The sequence below is a fragment of the Crocuta crocuta genome, unplaced genomic scaffold (genome assembly GCF_008692635.1).
Source record: "Crocuta crocuta isolate KB4526 unplaced genomic scaffold, BGI_CrCroc_1.0 scaffold249, whole genome shotgun sequence".
In the NCBI taxonomy this organism is placed as follows: Eukaryota; Metazoa; Chordata; class Mammalia; order Carnivora; family Hyaenidae; genus Crocuta; species Crocuta crocuta.
The window spans coordinates 693,684-716,040 of record NW_027533262.1 but is presented as its reverse complement, the minus strand read 5'-3'; the positions used below and the strand labels follow the sequence as shown (position 1 = coordinate 716,040).

The 22,357-nt window shown below is 37.9% G+C and overlaps 1 protein-coding gene and 1 long non-coding RNA gene across 5 annotated transcripts in view; one reads left to right on the top strand and one right to left on the bottom strand.

Annotated features, from left to right (window-relative positions):
* Positions 1-11,256, bottom strand: part of NUP35 (nucleoporin 35) — a 44,085-nt gene extending 32,829 nt beyond the window's left edge. Inside the window, exon 1 of one of the 4 annotated variants that reach the window (XM_077747550.1) lies at positions 11,224-11,256. Coding sequence is in view for 1 of the 4 variants with exons in the window: in XM_077747548.1 (XP_077603674.1) it covers positions 3,227-3,266 (40 nt within the window). In the remaining 3 variants the exon portion in view is untranslated. Of the gene's footprint in view, positions 1-2,677; positions 2,819-3,226; positions 3,311-9,275; positions 9,318-11,223 lie in introns of those variants that run through there. The other 3 variants (XM_077747551.1, XM_077747548.1, XM_077747549.1) reach the window with 3 other exon arrangements.
* Positions 3,464-20,916, top strand: LOC144217826 (uncharacterized). The gene is made up of 4 exons (XR_013330966.1): positions 3,464-3,601; positions 4,242-4,272; positions 20,263-20,403; positions 20,590-20,916. It is a non-coding gene; the product is annotated as an uncharacterized LOC144217826 (long non-coding RNA).
* The last annotated feature ends 1,441 nt before the right edge of the window (positions 20,917-22,357 follow it).

Genomic DNA, 22,357 nt, shown 5'->3' with positions numbered 1-22,357 from the left:
CCCCCCCCCCCCCCCCATCAGGCTCTGCACTGACAGCAGGGAGCCAGCTTCGGATTCTCTTCCTCTCTCTGCCTCTCCCCTACTCGTATTTGCACGCTCTCCTGCTTTCTCTCAAAAATAAAGAAGTAAACATTTTTTANAGGCTCTGAGCTGGCAGTCAGCACAGAGCCCGACGCGGGGCTCGAACCCACAAACCGCGAGATCATGACCTAAGTGAAAGTCGGACGCTCAACCGACTAAGCCACCCAGGCGCCCCTCTTTTAAAAATTCTTAATGCATACAGAATAACTTCATTTCTGGGCCAGTTTCTACTATCCACCAACCAAAAACAAGGAAAGGGTGGGTGTGCTAGTTACACAAAGTCTTAGCATATCAGACACAATGGGTTTAGTTTGCTATATATCCCATTTTTTTCCTTCCCATAAACAAAAACTGTAAATCATTTTTGTGATAAAAAAGAAACTAGAGCACATATAAAATAATAATGATGATTAGAAACTAAGAAACATATTGAAAACTTTGGAAACTTTATTTTTTTGGATCATTTTTTAAAAATCATTTTAAGGTTAAGAATAATCAATAAAAGTTTCCCTAACATAGGGGCGCCTGGGTGGCTTAGTCGGTTAAGCGTCCGACTTTCACTTAGGTCATGATCTCGCGGTTCGTGGGTTAGAGCCCCGGGTCGGGCTCTGTGCTGACTGCCAGCTCAGAGCCTGGAGCCTGTTTCAGAGTCTGTGTCTCCCTCTCTCTCTGACCCTCCCCTGCTCACACTGTCTCTCTCCCTCCTAGAAACAAATAAAAAAATATTAAAAAAAAAAAAGTTTCCCTAACATAAAACCAATTTAAAGAGAGTTAATACTTCACAATCATCAATTCAAAATTAGTTTTTACAATTTACAGTGTAGGTATTATTATTCCCATTATGAAAATAAGGAAGCTATAACCTACTCTAATTTTAGAGCAAACTAGCACAGTATGAGAAAAATAGGCCCTGGCATCAGAGACCTGGGTTCATGTGTCTTAGCACAATGAGCATAATCACAGCACCCACTCACAGGGCTTTGATTAGAATTACAGCAAATAAAGCACTTGACCCAGTACCTAATATCAGTAAGCACTTAACAAACATTTATTATTATTCCAAGGATATCTTAAGATAGCAAAAACTGAGTGACTGAAGAGTAAATGTAGAATTTGCAATTTCTGCTCATGAAAATTTAAGTTCTCAACTATGTAACAAAACTGAATGTGATTCATTGCACTCAGAAAGGCCACACTTTTAATGTATTATTTACATGGTTAACTATGTCTTAACTTCTAAGCAGTCTCAAATATTTGTTTCTTGCTATCCAAATGCTCTTATTTATCCTTCCTCATTATAGTAGACTTGGTTTTAACAATGACAATGCAAGTGTATAAAAGAGGAAAAAGGCAAAGCAATTCAGGAAAAGTATAAAGCAAATACTGAAATAAGGTATGAAGAACTATAACTATATTGTAATTGTTTTAAAGTGCTATGTTACTACGTTACTATTACATATTTCAAAGAACATACACACCAAAGTCTAAACAAAAGCGTATTCTGAACAAATATTCAGAGACTATATTAGTAAATACAAAGTTTTAGGTACCACTAACTACTTCACTCTCCCATGCCATCCCCCACCTAAAAAATATATATGGCAATTGTAAGAAGAATTAAGAAAAGTTCTGATATATCTGGATATATATTGTGATAACTAGAAAGCAGCAGAGTGAGGACGGCACAGACAGGTCTTAATCCCCACTGTCACTAATCACCCCCCAGACTAAATTTCACTGAGAGAGCTATAACAATGATCGTGCAAGTCTTAAATTCAATTTCACAGTCTGTACACCTAAAATTGGTAAGTACACCTAAAATTGGTAAGTACTAGGTCTTACTCAGCTAGCACTATTTGCTGAAGTAATCTTTGATTGTAATATAGCATTAGATGCAGGGAAAATTATTTCACTTGCAAAATATGGACTTGAACAATTAATAATAGCAAATGTCAGATTTCTGGTGAGGCAATAAACAGGGGCAGGTTTGTTCACATTTACAACCCCAAGAAAGATGCACCCCAAAATGTTTTGGTTGAGTAGAAAACTTTGGAACTGGAAAGGGTTTCCTGACCTCTAAAACAACACAAAACATAAATATCTAGACCAACATCTGTACTTACGTTTAAAGGTAGTAGAATATCTGCACTGACATTATGCATTTAGCTTTTTATGACTAATTCTAAAACAGTCCAAGTTACTTCATTCTCAAACATTTTGTATAAAGCATAGCAAGCACTATTACACCATTCAAATCTAAAAGAAAACAACAAAACAAAAAACTCATTCTTCAAACACCTATCACGCTTGCCCTTTTCCAAACTCTAAAGTTGGAACTTAATTTTCAAATACGTCTCTATGAGAGCAATTTTCTGCTCTAAAAATTTTGACGGTTCTCACAAGTGCCGAAACTCAGCAAACAAAAGGAAATCGACATCCTGTTAACTGGATAGATTTTTTTCTTTTGAAAGACAACACTTTCAGCAAGGCTCTCCGTTAAACAATAGGAATGAATTTTTAAAAAATTCATTACGTGACTGATTAGAGAAAACACCTACAAAGTCACTTCCACAAGATAAAGGCGGGAAAATCGTACCAACAACTCCCGGCTTCCTATTAACGCCGATATCTCCATAGCGATCATCAACGGGTTAAACGTCCCACAACTGGAGTTTCTATTATTAAGATTCCTTTTGCTACGCCAAGGAACGGGAAGGAATCCAAAAGAAAGTAAAACCCCAGGTGACTAAAGACCGGTAAACTGTAACCACACTCCAGGGCACCGCCCACCCACGTGGACGCCTCCCGGGATCCAGGAACCCAGCACTGCGTCCCCGGCGCTGGGACAGTCTCAGGTACGGGCAGGACGAGTGCGGCCCGTGTGTTGGGGGAAAAAACGGCTTAGTCACCACTGGACAGCCATTCCCACACCCTACCCAGGTCCGCAGCTTCCCGGAATCGCCTTGCTGGCGGCAGGGTGATGACGCCCTGAGCAGCGGGACAACTAGAAACTTGTGGGTGAACCAGGTGCTCGTACCCACGACTGAAACTAGCAAATAACGTGATGACTGGCTTTCAGTCTTGCTTGTTCTTAGGCCTACGGCGTGGATCGCAGCGGCAGCGAGAAAAAGCAGTTTTCACTCACCCAACGTGGGCGCCTGGGGTTCCACGGCAAAGGCTGCCATCGCAGCAGCAACCACACTTAGACCCGGACCTTCCCGATTTTCAAAAATGGCGGAAACTCTCTTCACGGGTAAGGGCGCGCTGCCTTATGAGGTTGCGTAACTTCCGGTCTTGCGCTCTACTTATAATGTGGGCGCCGCAGCAGGCATCTTGGAATCGGGCAAATGTCTTTGCGCAGGCTGTGCATTTACGAGAAGAATTTCGCTGGAAATCGGATGAACTCTGTTGAAAACGATGGTTCTGGCACTGCTTTTGCTAACGCTGTGCGTCTCCTGAATCGTTGGTGCTTAAGCTTCATGGAAGCGCAACTTCTTTTACTCACGATTTCATAATTAGAGTGAGTTTACCCAACGCTCTGTCAGCTTTCCCAAGTAACACCTGGAAAAATTACGTTAATGAAGCAATGGTGCCGCTTTCCAGTTCTGATTTCAGCCTTGGTATATGAGTTGCGTTCCCAAAGTATATTTCCTACAATCTCTATGCCATTTTTTAAAAATGCTGTTATAGGGACACAATTTTACATCTAGCGTGACGCATATATTGTTTGATATGTATAGAAAAACATATTGAATAGTGGAGGCTAATAACACCGGTGAACCCACCACAGTGGAGAATCCTGTGTGCTCCTCACTGTCCCATCTCTTCCATCCTCCCCCTACGCTAGTGCTTTTCTGTAGAGAGTCTTCAAATTTAAGTTACACATACTCACATTGTATATATGTTGTTTTGCTCCCTGACATTATAAAAATGATATACAGCAAGTATATATTCTGAGATGCTCTCTGGTCTGCCACAAACTCAATATCCTCTAAATCCCCACCCATCCTCTCCCTGTTTCCTCTGGGATTTCTTGAAATCCCAAATTCAGCAAGAATGTTGTCATTTGAGTGAGGCAGTAACAATTCCAGTATTACTTAATTTCTGGCAAGTTCTCAGGAATCAAACTTAAAACCAATTGACTTTTTTTTTTTTAACAGGTGTGTGGGTTGAATTGCATCCCGCAAAAAGGTATGTTCAAGGTCTAACCTCCAATACATATTTTTGTAACCTTATTTGGAAATGAAGTCTTTGTAGATGTAGCCAAGTTCAGATGAGGTCATACTACATTACAACAAATTTGGCGGCTTAAACCAACACAGATTTATCTTGTATAGTCCTGAAGGCAGAAACTTGAAATGAGTCTTATGGGGCCAAAATCAAGGTGTCAGCAAGACTGGTTTCTTCTGGAGGCTTCAGGGAAAAATCCATTTCCTTGGGCTGATAGCTCCTTCTTCCCCCCTCAAAGCGAGTGGTACAGCATCTTTTCTCTCTCTGGCACTGTTTCTCTCTGCTTCTATCATCACATGAACTTCTGTAGTAAACTTACCCTGTCCCTTCCTCTTATAAGGACATTTGTGATTATATTTAGGGCCCACTGAGATAATCCAGGATAATCTTCTCATTTTAATAGCCAACTGTACTGAGTAATACAGTACATATTCAATAGTCATATTTGCAAAGCACCTTTTGCCATGTAAGGTAACATAGGTTCCAGAGATTAGAGTGAAGATATCTTCAGGGGCTGTCATTCAGCCCAACACACTCATGAAACCCCTTTATAGGATGAAGATTCCAAGAAGGCTTTATAAATGAAGAAATTTCTGAGTAATATAAATATTATATATTATATTTATAAATATGTTATGATCTAGCCAAACAAGAGAACATTATGCACCTGTTAAAAAGCATGAGTTATATTTGATGTATGTGTGTGTTGACCTAGAAAAATCTTCATGATTGACATACTGAAAGAAGCAATGTGAAAAAATATATATGGTGTCATTTTGTTTTTTAAAAATGTATTTTTTTAATGTTTGTTTATTTTGAGAGAGAGAGAGAGAGATGTACCACCTACGTGCCACTTAAAAGTATATTTGAATATATGTGCAAAGGGGTGGGGAGGAATGCTTATTTAAATAAGAGAAGAAATGGGGCACCTGGGTGGCTCTGTCAGCTGAGCATCCAACTCTTGGTTCCAACTCAGCTCATGATCTCATGGTATGTGGAATCAAATCCTGAGTTGGGCTCTGTGCTGACAGTGTGGGGCCTACCTGGGATTCTCTCTCTGCTGCTCTCTCTGCCCCTCCCCTGCTCACACTCTCTCTCAAAATAAATAATAAACTTTAAAAAAAAAGGGGGGGAGGAGGAGCCAGAAAGGAAGGAAGAAAGTTAGAAAACATTTGTGCCAAACTATTAACAGGGAAGATGCAGGAGGAGAGGTGTTTGTAGCTTGGAGGGCTTAAAAAGGGTCTTTAGCTTATTCTACATAACTTTTTAGCAGTTAATTATAGGTGTTATTTACTTTTGCTATTCTTCAAATTAAAAACTTGTGTTTTTTTTTTAAGAAAGAAAATCATTTTCCTTTCTTCGCTTGCATTTCACTCTCCTACCCTTCCACCTGGCCCTTTCCTTACCCAGTTATAAAAATGCCCAGTTTGCCCTATCAAAAAACCTTCTCTAGACCCTGCTCTTCCTTCTGACACAATGCACTAATTTCATCCACATTCTTCCCTTTTTTTTTAAGAAATCAAAATAAGGGTCTACGGACTTCAGTAGACAATCTCTTTCCCTAACTTCACCATCTTGTTTTTTAATTCATTACACACTGGTTCCTGGATAAATCCTCTTCTGAAATAACTGACTGCACCTCTTTTTTTCCTAATTGCCAAGTCAAGGTCTGTCTCTTTGACATCTGTAGTATTCAACAGCTATGACAATCTCTTTCTCAAATGTTTTTCTTCTTTGAGTGATGCTACACTTCCTATTTCTCCTTATAACTTTCTACTCTCTCCCTAACTTTTCCATAGCTGGTCCCATTTCATTCTAACCTGGACATAATACTGTTATTTAAAACTTGGTCCTCTCCCTCTTCTCATCTATGCAAACAATTAATGCCCCATCACTCTCTAAAGCCAAATGCTACTTTTCCAGGTGCTTGCTGAACAACCCACCAGCACATCAAACCTCAAAAACTCATCTTATCCCTAAAACCAACCCCATTCCATTTGTCCCTTTTTCTTTTAGCGTCATAGAAACCCAAAAATAACCATTGCACATTAAAGCAGAATGTAAGGTCAAACAGACTTGAATTCAGAGCCCAACTTTCCCACTTGAATCCTATATTACTTGAAATTGTATTAAATATCTCCAGATTTTATTGTCTTTACAATAAAAAAAAATACCTTTCAAGGGTGGTTATGCTTAATATAGGTGCCTGGTCCACTTTGCTTTTTCTGGCTTCCATCTTCCCTGCTATCAAACATTTAGATACCAAGTGGTTTTTTTGTTTTTGGTTTTTTTTGCCTCCTTAATTCTTAAACAATTGTAGTCACCACTTAACATTTCCTTGTCTTCGGTCTCTCCCACCAAATCTAACATACCAATAGCCAATAATCTCTTCTTTGTACATATTACCCAGATGTTCAAAAGTTCTCTCTGATTTCCTATTCCCTACGGCAACCTCCTTATCCTTAACTCCGTAAGATCCACGTGTGCAGCACATACCAAACAATAATATCCCTCATTACATGATATACATTCTCACCTAGACAGAAAGGGAAAGGGGAAAACCAAAATCACAGGGTGGAAGCTACTATAGATTGTGTCCCCCAAAATTCATATGCAAAATTTTAACCCCAAATATGAGTTTTGAAAGTGAGCCTTTGGGAAGTGATCAGGTCATGGGGTGGAACGTTCATGGATGAGATTTCTAGTCTTATAAGAGACCTCACAAAGCTCTCCACCTCATCCTATCTCAGCCTCTGAGGGTACAGTGACAAGCCTGCCATCTGTGAACCATGATGCAGCCTCACCAGAGTGAGAGTGTCTTGATTTCAGACTTCCAGCCTCCAGAACTGTGAGAAAGAAATGTCTGTTGTCTATAAGTCTTCACATCCATGGTATTCTGTTATAACAGCCCAAACAGACTGACACAGGAGAGTAGGAGCATCTCTTTTAGAGATTGCCATAGGCAACCTAAAAGGAATACACATTGTAACCCTAACTTCACCTTAAAGTGTTAAGAACTCTGGCTTCAAAAAGCAGGTCCTCTTATCCTAACCTTCTTCTCTAATCAATTTTCCAATTATTTCCCTTGGCAAACCTTCAACCTCTTGTGAAAGATATTCACACTGTATTCCTTAATCACAGCAATCCTTCTGCCCACCATCTCTTTGCTTTCACCCCAATATACAAAGTCCTGTCCTTCCTAAAAGTAGCAGCTCAAGCCTCTCTTCCACCATGAAGCCTGCCCCTACTGTACCAGCCCTCAGCCATCATTCAATTTCAGAATGTCTGATGCATTGTTTCTGGAACTCATTTGCCATAAGATACTTATATGTCAAGTTATTTTGTTTTGTTTTGTTTTGTTTGGAATTTATTTTGAGAGAGAGAGCCTGTGCATGCCAGGTGGGGAAGAGCAGAGAGAGAAGAGAGAATTCCAAGCAGGCGACATGGGGCTCCATCTCATGAACCAGGAAATCATGACCTGAGCCAAAATCAAGAATTGGATGCTTAACCAACTGAACCACCCAGGCACCCCTTTGTTTTGTTTTCAGCCCTAGTAAATGGATTTTCTTGAGGACAGGGACCATAACTTTATTTTCTTTTCTGTATTTACATCAATTTTTAGTAAATATATATTGGAAAAGAAAATGAGTAATATAATGAAAAAGTAAATGAATGAATGAGCTCTAAATATTGAATAAAGATTAATTATCTGAAATTTTGATACAATTTTATGTTTTCAGATTTTTTAAATTATACTTTGAACATTTAATCTATTATAAGTACTTATTATTATAAAATGAAGTTTATTCTAATTATCCTTTTTTGATAAAATGAAATTATTATAACTTGCATTACTCTGAATGGAAAACTTGTGTGGCATGATTTTACTTTTTTGTATTTCCTGTAAAAACTACAATCTTTAACAATATTCCATGTTTACCATATTCTGTACATGAATATTATTATCTGAATTGCAATACTTGTTTTCCTATTTTCCTTTCTGAACATATTAAATAAGAGTTCACGTAAAGTGGAACACCTATGGGTTCCCTAGGTGGCTCAGTTGGTTAAGCCTCCAACTTTGGCTCAGGGCATGATCTTACGGTTTGTGAGTTCAAGCCCCACATCAGGCTCTGTGTTGATAGCTCAGAGCCTGGATCCTGTTTCAGATTCTGGATCTCCCTCTCTCTCTGCCTCTCCCCCTGCTCGCTCACTCTCTTTCTATCTCTCTCTCTCCCAAAAGTAAATAAACATTTAATAAATAAATAGATAAAACATTCTTTTAAAAAATAAAAAATAAAGCGGAACACCTCTTCCCTGTTTCTATTCTAGAGTCATGTGGTTCCTCGAAGTCTGCCCTCCAATGACATAATATTTCATTAAAGTGCTATATTTGTAGACAATGGATATTCAGAGTCAGATGAGAAACCCTTTCTTTGGACAACATATTATGCAGATACTTACCACATATAACAGAACTGCTCTGGTTGGAAAAAAAGGGAAGAATACAAACCCCACTAACTCAGAATTCCTGTGCCCTAAACTGTCTATTGACTCTCACACCTTCAAAAGCCCCTGAAACACGTGGATGGACTACCTGGAGCTACAGAGAGTCCACCTGAAAATTAGCTCTGGGCTTTATATATATTTCAGTTTTTTTGTAAAGCCAAAACGAATTTTTTAAAAATCAGAAATATGTGAAATCTCAAAATTTATTTATGTTCAATATATTTGATATATTCACAGCCAAACTGCTTGTGTATATATCATATATACTTAATACTCAGGAGCTACTTATAAATATTTACTGACACACAATATTTGTATCTAAGTATAAATTCATTCTCCTAAAAGCCCACTCTCCATCTATCTTAAAAATAAAAGCAAGGACTTTTTTAAATGAAAAGTGAAAAAAAAAGATATCCATCTCAGTAAAACTTTAAGGAAAGGATAGAGTTTCTCACCTTCAGAAAGAAAGCAAGGAGAGGAAGCATCTTATCACTTCACTTATGCTCTCATAATCTCAGCCTTTGGCAGTTGCTGTGGCATGGGCTGCAAGTCACTTAGATTGTCATGTCACATAAAGCACACAGAGGAACCATGACTTCATAGGGCCCAAAGACAAGTGATCGCCTAGGGAGTTTTATGATGTTTAACACATAGGGAACATGTTCAGGCAAATACAAATCCATTAAAAATCCAATCCATTTGCATTATCTGACTTCTATAAATGTAATTACCAAAGCCATGTCTTTATAAATTAAAAATAAACTATTGCATTTGGAACTGTATGAGGTTTTGTAAACAACTGGCAGAAAGGGGACAGCCAAATATCAAAGGAAACATCAGTATAGCTGATTCACCTGTTGTCTTTAAATCAATTAAATAGTTCCTTTCATCTGTTGGAGTGAAAAAGTAACATCAAAATTTACATAACTTTTAGAGGGAGGGATGAATAGGTACAATAGGACTTTTAGGGCAGTGAAACTACCCTGTATATAATACATATACATAATATAATATAATGGATACATGTCACAAATGTATTCAAACCCAGAGAACGTACAACATGAAGAGGGAACCCTAGAACCCTAATATAAACAATGGATTTTGGATAATAAGGATGTGTCAATGTAATATCACCCGTCATCACAAATGTACCATTCTGCTGGGAGATAATGTGGGAGACTACATGTGTGGAGGGGGCAGAGGGCATATGGGAAACTTGCCGTAAAATTAAAACTGCTCTAAAAAATGAGGTATATATTTTAAAAATGTATGTAACTTTCAGGTGTAATCTTTTTTCCTGCTTTTATATTTGAACTGTCATAGAGGTTTAATCAGATATTTGAAAGCCCCATGGAAGTTTACAGTAGGCAAAATAGACAACTTTGAAAAAAAAATAGGATTGATTTTAGAAAGAGTTTGTCTGGGCTTTGCCTTGAAATAATCTGTTGGGAGGGGCAAAAGCAAGAGGAGGGAAGGAGAATAATGGCTAAGGGAATCCTTTAAGCAAGAAAAGCCATGGGGTGATAATTACTGATGGCTAATTGATTATGCTGTCTCTATAATTTTGTGTTATGTTTGACATTTTCTCTAAATTCTTTTTTTATTCAATAAGCTTAAATTCTAGGGTGTTCAAAGGTCATACATTTTACTCCATGTAAAAAACTGAGAGCAAAACCATGGAAAAACAAATCTTTTCCATGATGTTGATAATGTCTTCATTTAGAGTAGCAGCAGCATTTTGTTTAAGACAGGAGAAAACTTTGATTTTAAATACTCCATTTATGTGACATTAAAATCTCTAAATGTTAGTTTTTTAATCTGAATAGTTTAAATAATAGTAACTAGGGGCGCGTGGGTGGCTTAGTCAGTTAAGCGTCCAACTTTCGCTTAGGTCATGATCTCACGTTCGTGGGTTCGAGCCCCGCGTCGGGCTCTGTGCTGACTGCCAGCTTAGAGCCTGGAGCCTGTTTCAGTCTGTGACTCCCTCTCTCTCTGACCCTCCCCTGCTCACACTGTCTCTCTCTCTCTCCTAGAAATAATAAATAAAAAAAATTAAAAAAATAAAATAAAATAAATAATAGTAACTAATTCACATGTAGTACATTGAATTATTCACCTAGTGAATGGCTATATACAATATATGCTCAATAACTGAAATTTATACTATTGTTCTTATCTGTCATTCAGTATATTACGTAGCTTTTAATAGACGAATTTGGCTTCTTTCCCCATTAATCCACCAAAGAGCTCTTGTCAGGGTCACTGAAGATCTCTATGAAGCTAAATTCTAGACATTTTCTGTCTTTGTCTTAAATAAATTTCAACAGCATCAGTTCACATTAAACACTCTTTGAAATTCTCCTTCATTTCATTGACATTATACTCTCTTGGTTTTCCTCCTACCTCTGTGATCATATGGCTGAGTTTCTTCTCTTGACTCATCCTTCCCTATCCAGCCTTTAAATGTGGTTGTCCCCAAGGCTCAATCTTATGGTCTGGTCTTATTCAAAACTCTTTCCAATGTGATGTCATCTGCGTCTATTACCCTCAGTGACTCTCAATTCATACTACCAACCCAGATCATTCTCTGAGGTCCAAATTTATACATTCAACTGGCTCTATAGCATCTGCATTTGGATATTTCAAAAGCACCCCAAAATCAATTATAAAAACCCAAACTTAAAGTCTTTTCTGTAAAACATCAATATTTATCTCAGAGAAAGACACCACCAGCTATCTAGCTGGTAAAGCCTGAAACCTTGGAATGGTCTTGAAAACCTCTTTCCGACACCAGTCCAGTGCCAGGTCCTATGAATTCTGCTTTTAATACCTTGCAAATATATTCACTTCTTAATGTTCTTATTCTATAGACAAATTCCAGCTTTATCATCTGATACCTGGACTTAGCTTCCTGATTGCTTTTCCTTTTCCTCCTTAATCCATTCTCCACAATGCAATTAGAGTGTCCTTTTAAAAATAACTTTCCAGGGGCGCCTGGGTGGCTCAGTCTGTTAAGCATCTGACTTTGGCTCAGGTCATGATCTCACAGTTTGTGGGTTCAAGCCCCGCGCTGGGCTCTGTGCTGACATCTAGCTCAGAGCCTGGAGCCTGCTTCCGATCCTGTGTCCCTCTCTCTCTGACCCTCCCCTGCTCATTCTCTCTCTCTCTCTCTCTCAGAAATAAATTAAAAACATTAAAAAAAAACTTTCTGGAAAAAAATTTTAAAAATTAAAAAAATTAAATAAAAATAACTTTCCGGTCTCCTGCTTAAAACGTTTCCATTGTTTCCACTGCTCTAAAAGCCCAAAATCCTAAAGCTGCCTGAAAGCCTCTACTTGACTGGCCTAACAGCTCAGCCTAGTCTGACACCATCTTATCTCTTATTCACTGTTCCAGCCACTCAGCTTTCTTTACATTACTCTAATGTGCCAGACTACTCCTGAGTCTTTACATGTGTTCTTCCCTCAGTTCTGGAAGATCTCTGACAACCCACTCCCCTCAGTTGGTTAACACCTATTTATCTTTTAGAACTGATCTCAAATGTCACTCAAAAGTTGAGAGAGATTTCTTGTGTAATTAGACAAGATCACACTTTGAATTATACACTTCTGTAATTTTTAGAATACTATCTATCCCCCAACTAGATTATAAATTCCATGAGGCCAGGTACTTGGATTTTTGTTCTTGTTAACATTTTTTTAATGTTTACTTATTTTTGAAAGAGATAGAGATTGAGAGAGAACAGAATGGGAGTGGGGGAGGGGCAGAGAGAGAGAGAGGGAAACCAGAATCTGAAGCAGGCTCCAGGCTCTAAGCTGTCAGCACAGAGCCCGATGTGGGGCTCTAACTCACAAACCATGAGATCATGACCTGAGCCGAAGTTGTACGCTTAATAAACTGAGCCACTGAGGCACCCCTTGTTAACATTTTTTTAAAAATTTTTTAATGTTTTGTTTATTTCTGAGAGAGAGAGAGACACACGCACAGACAATGTGAGTAGGGGAGGGTTAGAGAGAGAGGGAGACACAGAATCTGAGATAGGCTCTAGGCTCTGAGCTGTCAGCACAGAGCCCAACACAGGGCTCGAACCCACAAATCATGAGATCATGACCTGAGCTGAAGCCAGATGCTCAATTGACTGAGCCACCCAGGTGCCCCAACATTTTTTTAATTAAACTTTTTAAATTTTGAAATATTTGTGGATTCACAGGGAAATTGTGAAAAAATAATGCAGACAGATCCTATACCTGCTTTACCCAGTTTACCCTAATGGTATAGTTCGGTGTCAGAACCAGTATATTGAACATTGATACTTCAAGACAGAAGATATATCCAGTCCTACAAGGATCTGTCATGTTGCCCTTTTATATCCACAACCACTTCCCTCTGTTGCCACCAATTTCTTAATCTCTGGCAACCACTAATCTGTTCTCTGTTTCTATAATTTTGTCATTTCAAGAATGTTATATTAATGAAATAACACAGTGTATAACATTTGAGGATTGGCTTTTTACTCAGCATAATTCTCCAGAGGTTCATCCAGTTTGTTGCAGGTATCAGTAGTTCATTCAGTTTTATTGCTTAGTAGTGTTCCATGGTATGGAAGCACTACCACCATGATATTGTTAACCATTTACTCATTAAAAGATATCTAGGTTGTTTTCAGTTTGGGCTCTTATAGGTAAAGCTGCTCTAAACATTAATTTACAGGTTTTTGTATTAATATACATCATCATTTCTCTGAGGAAAATGGCCAGGATTACCATTGCTAGGGCTTATGTTAGTTGTATATTTAGCATAAGAAATTGCCAAACTGTTTTTCAGAGTGGCTGTACAATCTTACAGTCCCACCAGCAATGCAAAAAGTGATCCAGCTTCTTCACATCCTTGCCAAAATTTATAGTGGCATTATTTTTTATTTTAACCATTATGATAGGTATGTAGTGATACCTTATTTTGGCTCTAACTTGCACTTCCCTGATGGCTAATGATGTTGAACCTCTTATCACGTGCTTCTCTTATCATATGTATTTCCTTCTCAGTAAAATGTCTCTTCTTGCATTTTGTCCATTTTCTAATTTGATGGAGTTTTTACTATTGAGTTTTGAGAGTTCTTTAATATATTCTATATACTAGTCTTTGGTTGGATATATGGTTTGCAAATATTTTCTTCTACTCTGTAGCTTATCTTTTTATCCTTTTAATAAGGTCTTTCACAGAGTAAAAAATTTAAATCTTGATTAAGTCTAGTTTATAAATTTTTCCATTTATGGACCATGAGTTTGGTGTCAAGCCTAAGAACTTTTTGCCCTAGCACTAGATCCCAAAGGTTCTCTCCTATTCTTCTCTAAAATTTTTATAGTTTAACATTTAAGTTTGTGCTCCATTTTTAAAACATTTTTTAATGTTTATTTTTGAGAGAGAGGGAGAGCATGAACAGGGGAGGGGCAGAGAGAAGAGAGAGAGAGAGAGAGAGAGAGAGAGAATCTGAAACAGGCTCCAGGCTCCAAGCTGTCCGTGCAGAGCCCAACGTGGGGCTCAAACTCACAAACTGTGAGATTGTGACCTGAGCTGAAGTTGGATGCTTAACCAATTTAGCCGCTGCAGGCACCTCTGTGCTCCATATTTTAATTAATTTTTGTTGAAGGTATTAGACTACAACAAGTTCATTTTTTAAACTATGGAAATCCAGATATGCAGTTGCTCTAGCACCATTTGTTGAAAAGGCTCTTTCTTTCTTTGCTTTTATACTTTTGTCAAAAGTCAATTAAATTTGTTTATGTGGGTCTATTTCCAGGGTTCTCTGTTCTTTTTGTTCCTTTGATCAATATGTCTTTCTCTCTGTCAACCACACAAACTTGATTACTGTAGCTATATAGTAAGTCTTATAGCTATATGATAAATACTGATCTAGCTATATAATAAGCACACTTTTTCAAAATTCTTGTAGATATTCTTGTTCTTTGCCTTTCCATATATATTTTATTTTTTTTTATTTTTTTAAATTTTTATTTATTTCTAGGAGAGAGAGAGATAGACAGCGTGAACAGGGGAGGGTCAGAGAGAGAGGGAGACACAGACTCTGAAACAGGCTCCAGGCTCTGAGCTGGCAGTCAGCACAGAGCCCGACGCGGGGCTTGAACCCACGAACCGTGAGATCATGACCTAAGCGAAAGTCGGACGCTTAACCGACTAAGCCACCCAGGCGCCCCTCCATATATATTTTAGAATAATCTTATCTATGTCTATAAAAATTCTTGCTGAGATTTTGATAGGAATTGCATTAAACCTGTGTATCAACCTGGGGAAGATTGACATCTTCACTATGCTGAATTTTCCAATCCATAAACACAGCATATTTCTCCATTTATTTAGATCTTCAGTTTCTTTTATCAGCATTCTGAGATTTGGGGCATATAAGTCCTATACATGTTTTGTTAAATTTATTTATACCTCAGCATTCGTCCATCTGTCTCTCTCTCTCTTTTTTGAATGATTGGAAATGGTATTGCCTTTTTTTTTTAAGTTTATTTTTGAGGGAGAGCGAGAGATAGCGGGGGAGAGGGAGGGGCAGAGAGAGAGGGAGACAGAGGATCAAAAGCTGGTTCTGTACTGACAGCAGATAGCCCAATGCGGGACTTGAATTCAAAACTGTGAGATCACCGACTAAGCCACCAGGTGTCCCTGGTATTGCCTTTTAAATTTTGGTGACCAAGTGTTCATTGCAAGCATGTAGAAATTAAATTAATTTTAGATATTTATCTGGTTCAACCTTGCTGAACTCACTTATTCTAGTCTTTTTGTAGATTCTTTGGGATTTTTATGTAGACAACAGTGCTGTCTACAAAACAGACACTTTCATTTCTTCCTCTCTGATCTGTAAAATTTTTATTTCCTTTTCTTGATTTATTGCACTGGCTAGAAAATTGAAACAATATGTTGAAGAAGAGCAGTGAGCATGCACATCTTTTCCTTCTTTCCAATTAAAAAAAAAGCATGCAGTCTTTCACCATGAATTATAATGTTAGCTATAGGTTTTTTTGTAGTTCTTTTTTATCAAGTTGAGAAAGTTCTTCCTTTTTCTTATTTTTCTTGGAGGGTGCTGAGTGGGTGTTGAAGTCTGTCAAATGCCTTTCCTGCACTGATTGCTGTGATCATGGGACCTTTCTTCTTTGCCTGATAATATGGTGGATTTTACTGGTTGACTTTCAAACGTTGAACCAGCTTTGCATACCCGAAATAAACCCCTCTCTGTCATGGTAGATAATTCATTTTTTATATAGCTAAATTCTATTTGCTAATATTTTGTCAAGGAGTTTCACATTTATATTTCAAGTGTGATATTGCCTGTAGTTTTCTTTTTATTCACTGTCATTTGTTTGGTTTGGGTATGAGACTAAAACTAGCTTCATAAAAAATGAATTGCAAAGAGTTCCCTTCTGGTTTCTGGAAGAAATTGTGTAGGCGTAGCATTAATCCCTTTTAAACACTTGGTAGAATTCTCCAATGAAGTTTTATAAGAAAATCTGATCTTGGAGATTTCTCTTTTTAGCAGCTCTTAAATTGCTGATTCAATTTACCTAATAGTCTGTATAGCTATTCAGATTATTTAATCATATTGAGTGGTGGTAGTTTGTACTTTTCAAGGAAGTGTCATTGTCTAAGTTGCCAAGTTTATATGTATAAAGTTGTTCATAGTATCTCTTTACTGTCCTTCTGTTGTCTATGATACTGGTATGTCTACTGATACTGGTAATTTGTGTCTTCTCTCTTTTTTCTTTGTCAATCTTGCAAGAGGTTTGTTAATTTTATTGGTCCTTTCAAAGAACTAACTCTTTGTTTCATTGATTTTTCTCTATTATTTTTCTATTTTCAGTTTCATTGATTTCTTTCATCCTTCTGTTTTCTTTGTTCTTCTTTTGCTTTTCCTTTTCTAGGTTCTTTTTTTTTTTCTTTTTCTAGGTTCTTGAAGTAAGGGCTTCAATTATTGATTTGAGACTTGTCCTTTTTTCTAATGTATATATTTCATATCTCCTATAAATTTCCCTTTCAGTACTGTTTTAGCTATGTCCCACACATTTTTCTATGATTATTTTTATTTTCATTCAGTTAATGTGTTTTTTTTTCTCTGAAATATTTGCCTTATCTACCCTATGGATTTTTGAAGTGTGCTACTTAATTTCCAAGTGTTGGGATATTTTCCTGGTATCACTCTATTAATGATTTGTAATATCATTCCAGTGTGGTCAAGAAATACATTACAAGGGCGCCTAGGTGGTTTAGTTGGTGAAGCATCTGACTCTTGATTTGGGCTCAGGTCATGATCTCACTGTTAGTGGGATCAAGTCCCATTTTGGGCTCTGCACTGGCAGCATGGGGCCTGCTTGGGATTCTCTTTCCTTCTCTCTCTGCCCCTCCCCAACTCATGCATGTGTTCAGTCTCTCTCAAAATAAATATATTAACTTAAGAAGATACATTCTATATGATTTTACATTTTGGGGGGTTTGATTTATAGCCCAGGATATGGCCTATTTTGGTATATGTTTCATGGGCACCTGAGGAAAATGAATATTCTACTGCTGTTGGGTGGTATATTCTATAAATGTCAACTGGATCATGTTGGTTGATGGTATTGAGTTCTTCTATATCCTTGTTTATTTTATGTACATTTGTCCTATCATTTGGTAAGGAATGAAGTGTCTAAGTATGATTGTAGATTTATCTATTTATTCTTTCAGTTCTATAAGTTTTTGCTTTGCATATTTTGCATCTGTATACATACACAATTATGAATACTAGGTCTTGTTGATCTGATTAATCAACAAAACTAAAAGGCAACCTTTGGAATGGGAGAAGATATTTGCAAATGATATATCCAGAAAAAGGTTAGTATCCAAAATCTATAAAGAACTTATAAAACTCAATACCCAAAAACCAGATAATCCAATTAAGCAATGGGCAGAAGACCTGAATAGACATCTTCCCAAAAAAGACATACAGATGGCCAACAGACACATGAAAAGATGCTCAACATCACTCATCAGGGAAATACAAATAAAAACTACAATGAGATATTACCTCACACCTGTCAGAATGGCTAAAATTAACAACACAGAAAACAACAGATGTTGATGAGTATGCAGAGAAAGAGGAACCCTCTTACACTGCTAGTGAGAATACAAAGTGGTGCACTCTAGAAAACTGTATGGAGGTTCCTCAAAAAGTTAAAAATAGAACTACCCTAGGACCCAGCAATTGCACCACTAGGTATTTACCCAAAAGATACCAAAATACTGATCTAAAGGGACACATGCACCCTGGTGTTTACAGTAGCATTATCAACAATAGCCAACTGTGGAGGGAGCCCAAATCTCCTTTGAGTAATGAATGGACAAAGAAATTGTGATATATATACAATGGAATATTACTTAGCCATAAAAAAGAATGAAATCTTGCCATTTGCAATCATGTGGATAGAGTGAGAGTATATTATGCTAAGTGAAATAAGTCAGAGAAAGACAAATATATGATTTCACTCATATGTGGAATTTAAGAAACCAAACAAATAGACATAGGGAAAAAACGAAAGAAAGGCAAACATAAAACACTCTTAACTATAGAGAACAAACTGAGGGTTACTGGAGGAGAGATAGGCAACCAGATGGGCTAAATGGGTGAAGGGTATTAAGGAGGGCACTTGTTGGGATGAACACTGAGTGTTATGTCACTAAAGTCTATGCCTGAAATGAAGACTCTACTATCTGTTAACTAACTACAATTTAAATTAAAACCTGAAAAAAAAAAACCCTATAATTTTTAGGTATCTTTTCTTGCAATGAAAAGAATACACAATGGTTATCTGTAGACAAAATTTTTTCCCCAGGTGATGATAAAACCAGGAAGTTGTTTTCTTTAAATTTTGTTTTTGTTGTTAATTGACGTTAACTTTGTAGAAAGTTACTGGTGAGGAGTAGTTTCTGTATTTCTAATTAAGGCTGATATTCCCTTCAGTAGGACAGGAGTAATTGTGTTCAGAGATCCTTAGAAAATACTGCCCCTGCAGGCCAAGATTCTTGGTAGTGTCTACTTCTCCTAACGAAAAGGGCTCCATGGTTCCGACATTTTAAAATTAGGAGAAAATAGCACTGAGTGTTATGTGGAAACTAATTTGACAATAAACTATTTGTAAAAAAAATAAATAAATAAAAAATAAAAAAATAAATAAAAATAAATAAATAAAATAAAATTAGGAGAAAATCAATGTAGATGATGTCTGATTATTACTAAACAGTATTACTTTGAACACAAGCTCCACAAGGCAGGAATTTTTGTGTTTTGCTGATCATTGTATTCCCAGGGTCTACAACAGTAGTTGTAGACATGTGGACAGTAGACATGTAGTAGATGACCAATAAATATTTGTTCCGTGAAAAAGTCGTCTACAGGGGAACCCTTAATATGGAACAAGTTTTTTCTATGTATTGAAGAAGTACTGAGAAAAACTGCGACTAATGTCCTCAAAGCCAGATCAGTCATATTGGAGACATGCTGTGAGAGCACCATACAGCTGAAGATAGGCAATGATTAGACCAGTTCTTTTCAAAAAAGGGAAAGGAGAATGCTATAAATTATACATACAAAGCTATTCTTAAGGGAAATTATACATTTCCCAATCCTGGGAAAAACTTATAAATCTTTTTGTTTCTGGAAAAAAAAAAAAAAAAAGAGAAACCAGAGATAGCTTTGGTTTACGAAGTCATGTTCAAGAGCCACTTCTTTTTTTTTTTTTAAACAATACTTTCTTTTTTTTATTTTTTACTTTTTTTAATGTTTTTTTTTTTTTTGGTTTGTTTGTTTTTTATTTCTAGGAGACAGAGAGAGAGAGAGAGCGTGAGCTGGGGAGGGTCAGAGAGAGAGGGAGTCACAGACTCTGAAACAGGCTCCAGGCTCTGAGCTGGCAGTCAGCACAGAGCCCGACGTGGGGCTCGAACCCACGAACCGCGAGATCATGACCTAAGCAAAAGTCGGACGCTTAACCGACTAAGCCACCCAGGCGCCCCCCCAAGAGCCACTTCTTTCAGTGACAGAATTACTAGGTTGCTGGATGAAGAAAGGTTAGGTGTATGAAGTAACAACAACATACTAGCCTTGTTAACCATGTGAGAGAGTTTACTTAGGGGATGAATTAAACTTGTTTAAATGGTTGATTAACCTACCATATGAAAAGGAAAATTCAACCAAGAGAGCTGTTGCCTAATAGTAAGTACTAATACGTAGAATTGCTCTGTCCGACTCTTTTGTCAATAACTTGTAGACATGGCATTCTTACAGAGTTCACAGATTTTATGAAACCGAAAATAATAAATCTGGCGGGTGACAATCAGGATTCCAAATGATTTGCAGTGTTTAGCATGCTAGATATTCTCTCTTGGATCCTACAGGTTTACTTTTTCTGTCCTGCCGTGCCCCTGAGGAGATCTACACATAAGGGTTGTGTCGTCTGGCTTCCACTGACTTGCTGCTTCTGGCTGAGTCTAGCCAACTAAAGTCACAGGGAAGAGATTGGAGGAGGAGAAGAGAAGGTATTTATTTCCAGGGCTCCCACCCTGTCAGGCCACAGTTTGGCAGTGGCTCTGTGCCTCTACCTAAGGCCGCTGCTCTCTCCTATCTAGCAGTACCTCTCCATGGCTACAACTTTTCCAACATTCAGGTAACTTCTCTTTTTTTTTTTTTTTTTAATTTTTTTTTAATGTTTTATTCATTTCTAGGAGAGAGAGAGAGACAGCGCGAGCAGGGGAGGGTCAGAGAGAGAGGGAGTCACAGACTCTGAAACAGGCTCCAGGCTCTGAGCTGGCAGTCAGCACAGAGCCCGACGCGGGGCTTGAACCCACGAACCGTGAGATCATGACCTAAGCGAAAGTCGGACGCTTAACCGACTAAGCCACCCAGGCACCCCTCAGGTAACTTCTCTTACCCCCTGCACTTTGTCCAAGAGGTTGCAATGGCTGTCCACTATTGCTAGATTCAAGGTGCTTCTCCATCTCCTGAATGTTTCCTCTGTCCACACCTTTGTAAATAAACCCTTTATTAAAGTCTCTTTAATTCCTTTTTGAATATGCCATCTTCCCCCATTTTAATTTTTTTTAATGTTTTATTATTTTAAAGAGAAAGAGAGAGAAGGGGAGGGACAGAGAGAGGAGGAGACACAGAATGTGAGGCAGGCTCCAGGCTCTGAGCTGTCAGCACAGAGCCTGATGCAGGACTTGAACTCATGAACTGCAAGATCACAACCTGAGCCAAAGTTGGATGGTTAACTGACTGAGCCACCCAGGCACCTCTTACCCTCTATTTTTAAATTGTCTTTAGGCTGGGGGGTGGGAGGAAAAAAAAGTACAATATGGAGATATGAAAAAAATAACAGAATCAAAAAAAATGTGGTTAATTACAAGTGCAATATGAGATTATAAATAATGTGATGAGGCTCCTGAGAAACCATATAACTTGGGAGTTGCCCTAGTGCATCTATCAGTGACCAAAATGAGAGAAGTTATACTCATATATATCTAGGTCTATTATTCTGTACTCTGTGCCACTGATCTATTTGTCTCTTTTTGTGTGAAATTCACACTATTTGAGTGATGCTAATTGCTATTAGGGACATTTGGGGAATTTGGGGAGTTTGTCTTTTTTTTTTTTTTTGAGGGAGAGAGAGACAGAGCATGACTGGGGGATGGGCAGAGAGAGAGAGAGGGAGACAAAGAATCTGAAGCAGGCTCCAGGCTCTGAGTAGCCGGCACAGAGCCCGATACGGGGCTTGAATCCACGAGCTGTTAGATCATGACCGGAGCCGATGTTGTGTGCTTAACCAACTGAGCCACCCAGTTGGCCCCCTTGGCGCCCCTTGGGAGTTTGTCTTTTTAATGGTGGGGTAGGGAGAATGCTTCTGTAGTCTCAGTAGCTATCTGCCTCACTAGGCATAGCGCCTACATCCCTGTTTTAACTAGTGGCTAAAGGCTTCCACTGCTAATTCTTTAGCAAAAGTCTGGAGGAGCTGGCCAAATATGCTCATCTGACCCCTCAACACTTATACCCAGCCCATACCAACATAATCTTTCCCCTGACAATATCTATCCAGTCTCTACGCTCAGAGCAATTCTGGAATGATTCCATCTTCAAAGGAGTCCTAGGTATGTATATGTGTTTCCTTTTATCCTTAATCCTGCATATTTCCAGAATTTATACTCCACTGGTGACACTGTTTCTTGCTTTCTTGTGCTCTTAAAGATTTATCTATTTATCTTTCTAAGGTAATGGGTTTATCAGATGAGGCTGCCAACTGGCTCCAACCACAATAATTATTATACTTTTATATATACTATATATATATAGTATATATATATATACTATACTAATAGTAACGAATACTTATTAAGAACAATGTGCCAGGTGCTGTGCTAAAAGGTTCGCTTACATTATCTCCATCTTTAAAACAACTCAATGAAGAGGCCTAGAGATATTAACTTAGCCATGTAAGCA